This window comes from Sciurus vulgaris (assembly GCF_902686455.1).
Source record: "Sciurus vulgaris genome assembly, chromosome: 9".
NCBI lineage: Eukaryota > Metazoa > Chordata > Mammalia > Rodentia > Sciuridae > Sciurus > Sciurus vulgaris.
Window position 1 is genome coordinate 144,551,834 of NC_136469.1, and position 12,631 is coordinate 144,564,464.

The 12,631-nt window shown below is 46.5% G+C and overlaps 1 protein-coding gene across 11 annotated transcripts in view; it reads right to left on the reverse strand.

Annotated features, from left to right (window-relative positions):
* FAM193A (family with sequence similarity 193 member A) overlaps positions 1 to 12,631 on the reverse strand; it is a 154,299-nt gene that overhangs the window by 25,243 nt on the left and 116,425 nt on the right. For all 11 annotated transcript variants that reach the window (XM_079154370.1, XM_079154369.1, XM_079154378.1 and 8 more), the window contains 5 exons: positions 9,250 to 9,448; positions 8,014 to 8,286; positions 6,185 to 6,467; positions 5,149 to 5,332; positions 4,052 to 4,282 (listed from right to left, as the gene is read on the reverse strand). In XM_079154370.1, the coding sequence (XP_079010496.1) occupies positions 4,052 to 4,282; positions 5,149 to 5,332; positions 6,185 to 6,467; positions 8,014 to 8,286; positions 9,250 to 9,448 (1,170 nt within the window). The remainder of the gene's footprint in view (positions 1 to 4,051; positions 4,283 to 5,148; positions 5,333 to 6,184; positions 6,468 to 8,013; positions 8,287 to 9,249; positions 9,449 to 12,631) is intronic.

Consider the following 12,631-nt stretch of genomic DNA (forward strand, 5'->3'; position numbering starts at 1 on the left):
ATGAAATTTCTGGAAGAATAAGAAACCCAGAATAGCTAAAGCAATCCTTAGCAGGAAGAATGAAACAGGGGGTATCACAATACCAGAACTTCAACTATACTACAAAGCGACAGTAACAAAAACAGCATGGTATTGGCACCAAAATAGGTAGATCAATGGTACAGAATAGAGGACATGGACACAAACCCAAAGAAATAGAATTTTCTAATACTAGACAAAGGTGCCAAAAATATGCAATGGAGAAAAGATAGCCTCTTCAACAAATGGTGCTGGGAAAACTGGAAATCCATATGCAACAGAATGAAACTAAACCCCTATCTCTCACCCTGCACAAAACTCAACTCACAATGGATCAAGGACCTTGAAATCAGACCAGAGACCCTGCATCTTATAGAAGAAAAAGTAGGTCCAAATCTTCACCTTGTTGGCTTAGGATCAGACTTCCTTAACAGGACTCCCATAGCACAAGAAATAAAAGCAAGAATCAATAACTGGGATAGATTCAAACTAAATAGCTTTCTCTCAGCAAAGGAAACTATCAGCAATGTGAAGAGAGAGCCTACGGAGTGGAAGAATATCTTTGCCACTCATACTTCAGATAGAGCACTAATTTCCAGAATATATAAAGAACTCAAAAAACTCTACACCAAGAATACAAATAACGCAATCAACAAATGGGCTAAGGACATGAACAGACACTTCACAGAAGAAGATGTACAAGCAATCAACAGATTTATGAAAAAATGTTCACCATCTTTAGTAATAAGAGAAATGCAAATCAAAACTACAAGAAGATTCCATCTCACCCCAATTAGAATGGTGATTATCAAGAATACAAGCAACAATAGGTGTTGGAGAGGATGTGGGGAAAAAGGTACACTCATACATTGCTGGTGGGACTGCAAATTAGTGCAGCCACTCTGGAAAGCAGTGTGCAGATTCCTTAGAAAACTTGGAATGGACCTACCATTTGACCCAGCTATCCCACTCCTCGGCCTATACCCAAAGGACTTAAGATCAGCATACTACAGAGATTCAGCCACATCAATGTTCATAGCGGCTCAATTCACAATAGCCAGACTATGGAACCAACCTAGATACCCTTCAATTGATGAACGGATAAAGAAAGTGTGATATATATACAATGGAATATTACTCAGCTATAAAGAATAATAAAATTATGGCATTTTTAGGCAAATGGATGAAATTGGAGAATATCATGTTAAGTGAGATAAGCCAATCTCAAAAATCCAAAAGGCGAATGATCTCACCGATAAGCGGATGATGACACTTAATGGGGGGTGGGAGGGGGACAAGAATGGAGGAAGGAGGGACTGTATAGAGGGAAAAGAGAGGTGGGAGGGTGGGGGGGAAGGAAAAAAATAACGAAATGAATCAAACATCATTACTCTATGTAAATATATGAATATGCAAATAGTATGCTGTTACTCCATGTACAAACTGAAACAACATGTATCCCATTTGTTTACAATAAAAAAATAAAAAATAAAAAAAAAGAATAAGCATGCCTTCCTCCACTACTGAACTCCAAAAAGGCTAGTTTTGCCTAAGCCAGGTGTGGTGGCACCCGCCTGTAATGCCAGAGATTCAGGAAGCTGAGGTAGGAGGATTGTAAATTCAAGGTCAGCCTCAGCAACTTATCAAGACCCTGTCTTAAAACAAAAAAATACAGAGCTGGGGATGTGGTTCAGTGGTTAAGTGCCCTGGATTCAGTCCCAGGTTTAAACTATTTTTTTAAAAAATAAAATTGTAAATATAAGTACATATACACACATGCATGTATGTGTGTATATTCAAATACATTTTTGAGACAGTCTTGCTATGTTGCCCAGGCTGTCCCAGGGCTCAAGTGAACCTCCAGCTTTAGGCTCTTGAGTAGCTGAAACTACAGGCAGGCACCACTGGACTCTATTCTGCACCAGATTTTAAAGAGAAAAATCTTCTTTTGATAAATTTAAATTAAAAATTGTAGTTAAAACTTATAATGGGGCTGGGGGGTTGTGGTTCAGTGGTAGCGCACTTGCCTAAGCACGTGTGAGGTACTGGGTTCAATTCTCAGTACCACATGTAAATAAATAAAAATAAAGGTCCATCAAAAACTTTAAAAAATTATTTTAAAACAGTACTCATTGAGTACTTTGTACTTTAAAACAAAACAAAACAAAAACTTAAAAATGCTATTGTTTTGCTTTTTGCTGTTTTTGTGGTGCTGGGGCTCCAACCCTGGGCCTTGTGCCTGCTAGGCAAGCACTCTATCACTGACTTGTACCCCAGACCCAGCCCTGACAATGACATTTTTAAAAATTTAGTTTGACAAGTCAAGTAAAAGTGATCTGAAACACTTGTTTCATATAGCGAAAGGGGAGTGCTCCCTGCAGGCAGGATCTCATGGGTAGCTCCTGCAGGCGCCCTGTGCTGTCAGCTGCCTGTATCACTGCACACACAGGCACACATGGGTAGGCTGGGTGGTGTCCACTTGACATTCACAGATTGCATGTTAACCTACGTGCTGGTGTGAGGTCCACATCATGTTCCAGACCACAAAAAGAAGTCTGGACACCTTTGGGCAGAGGCCCTAGTTTCCAGCAAAGCGGCTCCCCCAGCACAGGCCTATCAGTGTGCCTACTCCAGGATGGAGACTACAGGGGTACAACTGCCTCCATTTCAAAAACCAGCCAAGTTTGTGACCTGTGGGCTGCCCCATAAAATAGTGCTGGGTAGAGTCACAGGAGGAGATCACATGAGGGTGGGCAAGTGCTGAGCTCCACCTCTAGCATCAGCTTCCAGAGTTCAGCTAGACCAACAGAAGCACTGTGCAGATCTGGATCCAGATTGCCTTTGAGGTCCAGAGCAGGAGCCTGCAGTGGAGAGAATCCCTATGAAGCACTGGAAGGTCTCCAGGGCCAGTGACCACTCTGGGCAGAGAACCCGCCTTGCTATCCCTGAGTGGGCTGAGCAAACTCAAGATTTTCTGAGCCCAGCAAAGGCCCCCCTCCCCAAATCCCTGATTAGCCCTCAGAGTCGGGGTGGACCTCCTGTTTAGGACTGTGGTGGCTCATCTGCCTTGTGAAGAATCACCTCAGAATCTTGCAGGATGAGGCTGAGAGCAGCAATACAGGACCTGTGGCCCAACCTCTGCTCCCCAGTGGCAACGTTCTCATGTCTGTCTGACCACCCTAAAGGCAGGGACTTTGCTCTTCCCAAGTCAACTGTCCTACTGTCAGAACTCTTGTTTATAAATTCCTCTCTATATGCAGCCAAAGTATGCCTCCTTGGGACTGGCTCTTGGAACCAGACACTTTTCAGGAGCTGAAACGAGGAGGCTCTTGGAATTGCTCTGGTACAGGGACTCTGTAGATCTTCCAAGAGAATTTTTATGGGGGGCGGTGGTGGTGGTAAAAAATAGATCCATTTCCATAACCTCTGAAAGTTCTGCTCACCTCACGGGCTACATGCTAGGTCTACTCTCAGTCCTGTTACTGGGTTAGCAGACATCCGCTTCTTGTGACACGACATGCCCTCTGGTGAGGTGGGAACTGCCCAGGGTTTTCCACCAAGGCTGGTTGCTTCACCTCACTCTTCTCCTCTTTATGTCAAGGACATGTTCTGGTCAAATCTGGAATGGCCAGTGTCTGGAAGCTAATAGTCCTGCCCCATCACATATCAAAGGCACCCACAGGGGTCTTCCTCTATTCTCCACCCCGAGAGACCCTTTTTTTCTAACTCCTTGGGAAAGAAGGTGCCCACAGAGCTGCAGGGTCTACTGCTATTCCTATGGTGGCTAGCATAGGATCCAAAGGCTTGTGTGAGTCTACTAAAAACCCATGACACAGAAAGGTTTTCTGCTAAAAACCCATGACACAGAAAGGAAGTGGTTTCCTGAAAATACATACAAAGTAAAGTTTTAACTAACTCCCAGTGCAGGCCACTGGACAAAGACAGGGGCTCTCGAAGCAACAGGGCCGGCATGTCAACAAGCTCCAACCCCGCCCTCCTGGGCCAGCACTCTCGTACCCAGAGCCGCACTTGCCTTTCTCTGCTTATGCCTTGCGCGCTTGGCCGCCCGAGTACTGCTTACTGGCTTGGTCTCTGAGCTGTTTATAAACTGCAGCAAATCCTCTACCCTTCGATGGTCAACAACACTTTCTCGTTCTGAGATCTGATCCATTTTTTTCGGCTGTTCTTCTTTCCTCTTGGTCAGCCGCAAACGAAGCTTTTCCCGCATTTCGGCATAATTTCTACTTGTGGGTGCAGCGGGAGGCTGGGACACAGAAGAGCACAGTTCCAATTTAACAAACCTTAAAACATCTCCAAAAATAACTTCTTAAAAAAATTACTTAACTAGTGCATGCTCTTGTGAAAAACAAGGAAATAAACAAATGGCAGAACCACCACCTATCACTAACTTAAAAGGTGTTTTTGGCACTCCCCCTCAAGTTTTATATGTTTGTGAAAACCTGGTAAAATACACATATACAAATTTTTTAAACTAAAAAGAAACAATTACATGTACTAATTAATCTTTTTTTTTTTTTTTTTAAATTTAATTCATGTCAATAAATAAATCTGTCTGCAATATCTTTCCATCTGCTTGCAGGTTTCTTTTTCAGGCTGAAAAGGGAAAAACAATGCCCCCTGGTCCTATCGCCAAGCCTCTTAAAAGTAATCATGTGCACACTTTAGGAAATGCAGACAGAACCACAGCAGGAAAAGTACAACTGCATGTGCCTCCATTTCCGCAGCTGTTCCTGTAGGAAGCAGGGTAGCATTTGCTGGTAGAGACAGTATTACTGGTTCTGGAAAGATGTCCGAGCACGTAGGTGTAAACACCCTTGGTGTCATTTGTTCAACAAGAGGACTCGGCTGTACACACAGCACTGCTGGCAAGCGACTGCACAATTCTCCTCTATGCAGTTGTTGCTTGGTGAGCAATTCCATACTGCTGGTATTCAGGGGGACCTCTACTTCATTGACTACTTAAAAAAAATCATATAAAATTGCAGTAATGAAATCCCATTTCTTTAAGATAGACTCAACGTGGCAGTGGCCGTATCTTAGTTTTAACTGCTGTATGTAGAGTCCTGTGGAAGAGCCTTCAGGCCATCCCACTCTCACGCCGGCACTCACCCCGCCGTGTCCGAAGAACTCACAGTAGCAGCAGTCACAGTACTTGCCCTCCTTCTGGTTGGTGGACGTCGAGGTGCTGGAGCTGTGCTCAGAGCAACTGTCCTCCTCTGCGCTCTCGTCCCCATCATCCTGCTGGGGGTCATAGACGCCGTTCTCGCAGCGGTGCCCTTCACAGTCGGGGTCACTACAAAGACCACACACAGCTTATTAGCCAGCAGCCCACCCTGGAGGCACTGACTCAGCACTGCTCCTCAAAACTACGGCTGCTCTGTCCATTTCAGACAGAGGCAGTAGAGGGGCGACAGAGCCACATACAGTCAGCAAAGACAGCGTGGCTATGCGACCTGGGTGTCCAGGCAGGAGGAACTGCGTGCGTGCCAGCTGCCACCCTTGGTGCTGGTTAGGTGCCCCTGAACAGGCACACAGTTTCCCTGCAACTCCTCCTTCTATTTCCTGCCCGTTGCTGCTACCACTGCATCCACACTAAGGTGGGGGTGGGGGCACTTCAAACAGGCTAATTCAAAGGTGACATTTTTTTTTTTTCAGTTGTAGATGGACACAATACCTTTATTTATTCATTTTATGTGGTGCTGAGGATCAAACCCAGTGCCTCACACATGCGAGGCAAGCACTCTACCACTGAGCCAGAATCCCAGTCGCCAGACATGGTCTTTTATTTAAAAAAATACCTGTGGCATATGGTTTTTGCTTCACAATAAAAGCTGTACAAATTCTTCTGATTCTATTCAGGTAACAAACACATCTTAAAAACAAATGAGTCACACTTCTGATGCTGCCAGTGGCCAGAGGTCCACAGCAACCAGGACCTCTACTCTTCCCTCTGCAAAAGGGGCTGAGATGGGAGCCCTCCCTGTGGCCTCTGTCGGGGTGGTCCCTGCACTCCATCTGCATTTTACAGGACTTGTCAACAACATGGTCCCAGGGCACAGTCATGCAGCCATGTTGGGTCAGCACAACACCCAGTCTCCAATGTGCCCTCAGCCCTCCCCACTGGGCCTGGGGGTTCGTAGCTCACCTGCAGACGCTGGGAGGGGCGCTGATGGAGCCATCTGTGGTGGAGGGTGGGGGTGCCACAGGGGCGGGGCAGAAGGTCTTACGCGTGTCCACAAACCCAGGAGCTGTGGTTGCAGTTTTGGGGAATGATGAGGCTGCAAGATTTGCAAGGTGAGGTGCGGAGGCTGGGGAGAGCGCAGCAGGAGAGAGGGCTGGAAGGGGGGTGAGGCCTGTGGGGCTGTTCCTTGGGGCAGCAGGTGCTGAGTGTCTGTGGTCCTCCTTGCTGAGGCCATGAAAGACATCACCTGCACACAGAGAGGCGAGAGAGGCTGCCGAGGGCTGAGGAAACACAGACATTCATGTTTCTTACAATTACATTTTCTTCATCAATGTTTTGTTTTAAAAATGTTCACACCTAGAGAAAATTTGAAGGAATAGTGCAAAGAATACCCATTCATACTTTGTCACCATTTAGTGCTTAGTCATATTTACTTTATTTCTCTACATGCACAACTGTTTCTGCCTTAAAATCTGGAGTAAGCAGCACTTGCCTTATGCTTGAGCTCGGGTGCACCAACACGAAGCTGCCATCCAATGGGCACCCAGTGTGCGTGGGCTCAGGCTTCCAATGCCCCAGGAACTTCAGCCCCAATGTCCCCAGACTCTTCTGAACTTTTTTCCTTTTTCAACATGGGCATTTTTTTTTTTTTTTTTTTTTTTAAAGATGTACATGGACACAGTACCTTTATTTTATTTATTTGTTTTTATGTGGTGCTGAGATTAGAACCCAGTACTTCACATGTGCTAAGCAAGCGTTCCACCGCTGAGCCACAACCCCAGCCCCACAACACTGGCATTTTTAAGAGGCCACGACAATCTGAATCATCTTGTCTCACTGCAGTCAGGTCAAGTGCTCTAGGCATGAATCCTGCAAGATGAACTGGATCCTTAATGTTTTCACAGCAACATTAAGGAGCAACAGTTGAGATCTTCAGCTCTGCACCTGTGAAGTGGGGCTGCCAGCTTCCTCTAGAAGGATCCCCCATCCCTGGCTGTAATGGGTCAGTCCTTGTGGGTGCCTTCGGAGAAATGTTGCATTCTCCGAACTGTTGTCCCTCGTTTTTAACATCCCTTGAACGCTGACCTCAATCAGCTGCTATGCTGCTGGTTGCCGAGTGGTGACTTTCTGCTTCTATCCTTATACACACTGAGTATAAGTGTGCTTCTGTAAAAAAAGCATTTCCCCTCCAACTGGCTGCCTTGAGCATCCCTATGGAGGTCTTTCTCTGCGTGCTAGAATTCACCACACTGTTCCTCTTCCTCCTACTTTTAATAAGTCAGTCTACTGTTACTGTTTTAATGTTCAAACTGTTGCAACTTTCACTGATGAGGTCCCCTTCAAGTCAGCTCCTGTGTCCCTTTGATATCTGCCCAGGGTCTCTGATCACTGCCTGGCTTTCGGGCCCCTTCTTTTGTTGGTAAGTTGATTAATATGAGTAACAGCAGGCTGAGTGACAGACTGCCCTGTCAACTCACACCTGCTCTCTTCCACTTGGCATTTTCCTAAAGCGCTTCCTAAGCATTCTATCACATGCTCAGAAAGCAATGACCTCTTCCCATCACGAACAGTAAGTGTGGAGAGACGAGGTAAGATACAGTGCAGTGAAGTCCAGGGCATTCAGAATAACAGCTGAAATTCTAATCAAAATCTGAGTTCTGCACTTTGTGCATGAACATTTTTGTGCATTAGTTACATCTGTGTCTCTGGCTAGGTCATGTAAAAGACAGTGTGCAGACAGAAGAAGCAATTAAGTCAAGTGGCTCTGAGTCCCAAGGGTTACTGGGCCTTACCTATCGAAGGGGGTCTCTTGGATGACACCTTGAACTGGCTGTTGCTTGACTGCACCGTGGTGGCTGTGCAGGACACAGAGGACGTGGCGGAGGAGGTGGCCATGACAACTTTGTTTGCTTCCATAAAAGCATCTTGGAAATTGTACAAACACTTCTTTTTTGTAGCACTTTTTTTCTCTTTACTATCCGAAACTGCAGGTGCCTCGTTGCTAGATGGAGGTGGAAGGGTTCCAGGGCTTGCTTCCGAGAGTGCTGGCCCTAATATGTCACTCCCTTCAGAGAAGAATGGGAAAATTAAGGCTTCTAAGAGAAACAGAACCTTAGTGAAATCCTAAAGGGCATGCTGAGGGCTGAGCACTTGAGACTGGGGCTGCCACTGAAGTCATGACTCCTCTGGGGTGATGCTAGTCAATTCTAGGGAAAAAAAATTTTATTGAGCACCTACTATGTGCCAATTCCTGTGCTAGGTGCTTCCCAAAGTTAATGTCTTACTTTCTGAGGTTGATATTGTTATTCCTGTTCTAAAGATGAAGAAACTGAGGCTCATAGAGGCTAAGCAACTTGCCCAAGGTCACACAGTTAGAGATCCTTTCCAAGCACAGATTGGATGTCAAGTCTAGCTTTTGTTCTGAGCACATGCAGGGCTGGGTGTGGGCTACCAGGAGCTCTAGCCACAGGAAGACAGAGAGGAGGCATGGGTACCAGCCCCTCATCAGGAGCCCCTGACCTTGAAACTGAAGCGATAGCTGAGCTCAGCAGCTGAGGCAGCTGGGAGGAAGGAGCTTTGGAGGGGAGAGATCCCATGTAGGGTCAATTCGGAAACCAGAGAAAAGGAACTCAAGTCATAGCATTTGAGCAGACCATGGCCCTGTCCTCTTGCCCCTGTGCTCTGACTGAGGTCTGGCTGTCTCCATTGCTCAAGAACTAAAGACTAGGTATGAGCCTTGGAGACCAGACCCTGCAAAGCATGGGGCTGCGCCAGTGCAGCCCACCGTGCTGATGACCAGCCACGGAGCCAGAGCCCTGCTCTGTTCAGCCAATGCAACGGCTGACTAACTGGTGGTAGATGTGAAAGAATGGAGCGGGATGATAGCTCCTGGCCTCTGCTGGAGACAGAGGGAGGGGCAGCAGCCACATGGCTACACCTGGGCTTTCAGGGGAGACTGCAACAAAGATGGTGATCTATTCAGCTCGGATTATTTTAAAATCTTAAGAAAGTTTTAACAAATTCCTTACCAGAAATTGTATCTGGCAAGAAAGTGCCAGGATTCCAGTTCTTATCATTCATCACTTCTGATCCCCAAAGACTTATAAATTTAGAACTATTCCACTCTGGAGTATTCCCAAAACAGCTCGGATAAATATGGTCTTGAAGAGATGCATTGAATACCTGATGCTTATTTGTGTGATTCTGAACAGGTGCTGGCGGTAAAGCCTACAAAAAAAAATTTTCTAATCACATATCAAAATTAATATTCTGTTTTCCTAAGTAATTAAACTACAAACAGACAAAGTGTGACTGAAGCCTTGCAGGATATGCTCCCTGCAAGTTGGTGTCCATGGGGGAAGCACGTTTCACAAAGCACTTGGTGGCTCATTTTTTATAAGACTGCATGTGCACGTCAAACTGCAACCAGAAGGACGGTTTAAAAGCAACTGATGCTGTTAGACAACTCAGTAACTTCTAACATTCTTACCTACCCACAACTTACATAAATTCACCTGCGTAAGATCTGCTCTATAGCTTATCCTCATATGGCATTTTAACAATCATCTCTAATACATCAGCTTTGGAATCACTGAGAAAAATGGTAAACCCTCATGCTCCTCTCTTACACCTGAGCAGAATACAGCATACAGGGAAGAGCTAGAGGGATGTGTGCTGTGCTCTCAAGGAGCCCAGCTGGCTTGGTGAGCTTCTGGTGCAGACCTCGTCGAAGGTTCCAGGGGAAGGTGGCTAGGGTGCCAGCGTCCACATCCTTAACTAGTGCCAAGTCATCTGACAGCTCCCTGCACACATCAGGTGTCCTGGGCCCTCCCTGCCCCTGGCCCATGCCTAGGCCCAGGCTCTGTCTGTCCACCCCTCAGGGTCTCATAGGCTGTGCAGAGACTCCACTTCTGCACTTGGCCCCCTGCAGTCCTCCTCACAGCAGCCAGTCATCTTTTTTTAATTCCCTGCTTAGAATGTTGAGGTAGATTCCTGCTGCTTTTAACATAAAACCCAAAGTCCTTACCTTGGCCCTGTGAGACCCTAGAGAACTTGACCTGCCTCCCTTTGTCTTGCTAACCAAGCCCCTGACCACACAGGCCTTCCTTCCCCTGGTCTTCAAATTCCTAAGCTTTTGATCCTGAACTCCGCTCAGGCTCCATCCATATTCTGAGATGTCCTCATCTCAGTTCTTACCTCACTCACTTAAGCTCATTTCCAGCCTGGGTTCCACATGTCACTTTCCCAGAGAAGCTACCATTGCTACCTCTGCTCCCACTAGGAAGACCCAACACCCAGGACCATTGCTACACTCATGGTGAACCACAGCCTCCCCTCTTCACCACAGCTGTAACACAGAACTGACTTGCAGCTTGCTGAGTTTATGTCTGCCATCCCCCAACTTATGCACGCTCCATAAGGGACAGGCAATACTGTGTGTTACCTCAGCAGGACTGAGGAGTGACTGGAATGAGTGGGTGTCCACTTGTGCACCACCTCACCCTGGATGAGCTACAGGTCTGATGCTGGAAGGACACCTGGCTATCCCACCCTGCAGGGTGCAGAAATGAGCCACAGCGAACCCTAGACACTCAGGTAGAAGGCTTTAGATCCCAACTGCAGGTGATGATTTGGCAGAATCCTGAGGGCCTGGTTGGGGCAGATGGAGGAAGGGAAGGGGGACAGAGCATAGGGACAGGCATGTATGTGGACAACAGCATCACACCCCACAGGCTCCAGGATGGTGGGCAGCAGCATGGTAAAAGGTAACTGTGTGGCTTCCATCCTGAATGGGCAGGGAAGCCACAGAAGGTCTCAGGCAGCAAGGGAGATGATCTGGGCAGTTTAACAGAAAGATAGCACTGTGACAATACAGTGGATAAACCAAAGGAGAGATGGTGCTGAGGCAGTGAGATGGGGAGATGGGGATGATGAAGCAAAGATGTGAAGGAGGGAGGAAAGGAGAATTTCGGAGGTGTCAGACATCAGCACAAATGAGCGTCTAGTGCAGGAATTACTGGTCCTGATTCCACCATGAGCAGCGTGGTCAGTGACAGAGCTGGATTTGAACTGAGCCCCATCTCAGCCTCCTGTTTACTAGCTGTGTGACCTCAGGCAAATCACTCAATCTTTTTGTGCTTTAGTTTTCTCATCTCCAGGGTTTTTGGTTAAAGTTTCGCACATTGCCTGGCCTGCAGTCAGTAAGCACTTGGTGGTTGTGAAGTAGAATTACTATCATTTTCTAAGACTATGGTTCCTAGAAACAAACTATTGACTGACCAAACCTACCAGCTGTTCCCACTCTTCCACAGGCTTTGGAGCAGGGAGTATGTGGGCAGTAACTACTCAGGCCACCATCATAGCTCAGTGCATCTACTGACCTGTGGGGGCTCAAGGAGGCAGAGGGGGAGCATGACGCAGCAGACACTCAGGACTTGAAAGCAAGGGCCCAAACTAGCTGTTCGAGCTGGGGAGCCTCGGGAGCACAGAGCAAGGAGAACAACCAACAGACCCCAGCTTCTACAAAGTAGTGAAAAGTTAAGAGCTACTTTGCTGATAAAAAAACAGTCTTGGGGACCTTCTGCCAAGGGGCAGAAACACCTGCCAGGTACAAACTGGTCTGCTTTTTCTGTACTCACAGCTGGCTTCCAGATGTGTTGGCAAGTGAGCTCAGAGCCACTGAAGCACCTTCAGGGTTCTGAGCCACTTAAGTGCTTCCTGAGACTTTCCTCAGACATAGCTGTTTGTCTGGCTTCACCTCTGCTGAGTCTGGCTGACCCTGACCTTTTCCATTCTTGCGTCCACATAATTCTTGTTCAGTGTGTCCCCTGCTTTGTGACATCAGCCCCAGGTGATTCAGTTTTCCCTCTCCAGCGTTACTTCTCTACCTGCATCCACAGATGCCAGAGCATTTTGATGTTTTATTTTGATTGTGTTTTTATCTTCTCTTCAGACTGAGACCAGGATTAGCTGATTTTGGTTTCCTTAGAATGTAGCACAGGGCCTGGCACATACTAGGTGTTCAATAAATGTTTATTGAGCAGAATGCAGTTTAGAAGATTAAGGAAATGCATGTTCAATACTAATATTGGAAGCACACAATGATGATCCTACACATTCTACTTACACTTTTCTTCAGAAGCCCTCCTACTCAAGCCACAGGCCCAGGTATAGAGAGGAGGGTAAAAGGAAGGGGAATCAGGAACCAAAAAAGTTGTATTTTTTCCCCCATTGTTTTCACACAAGAGAGCTTAAGGATTTCTTTCAGAAAAAGTAGTTGTCTGTCAGCCAGATCATTCTGGGCAATGCCCCGATAACTACACCAACAATCTAACTATAAAGTAGGTCTTTCAAAATGTGGATAATGACTTTACTCTTTACACAAATCCACAAAGCTTCAGTTACTAGAAG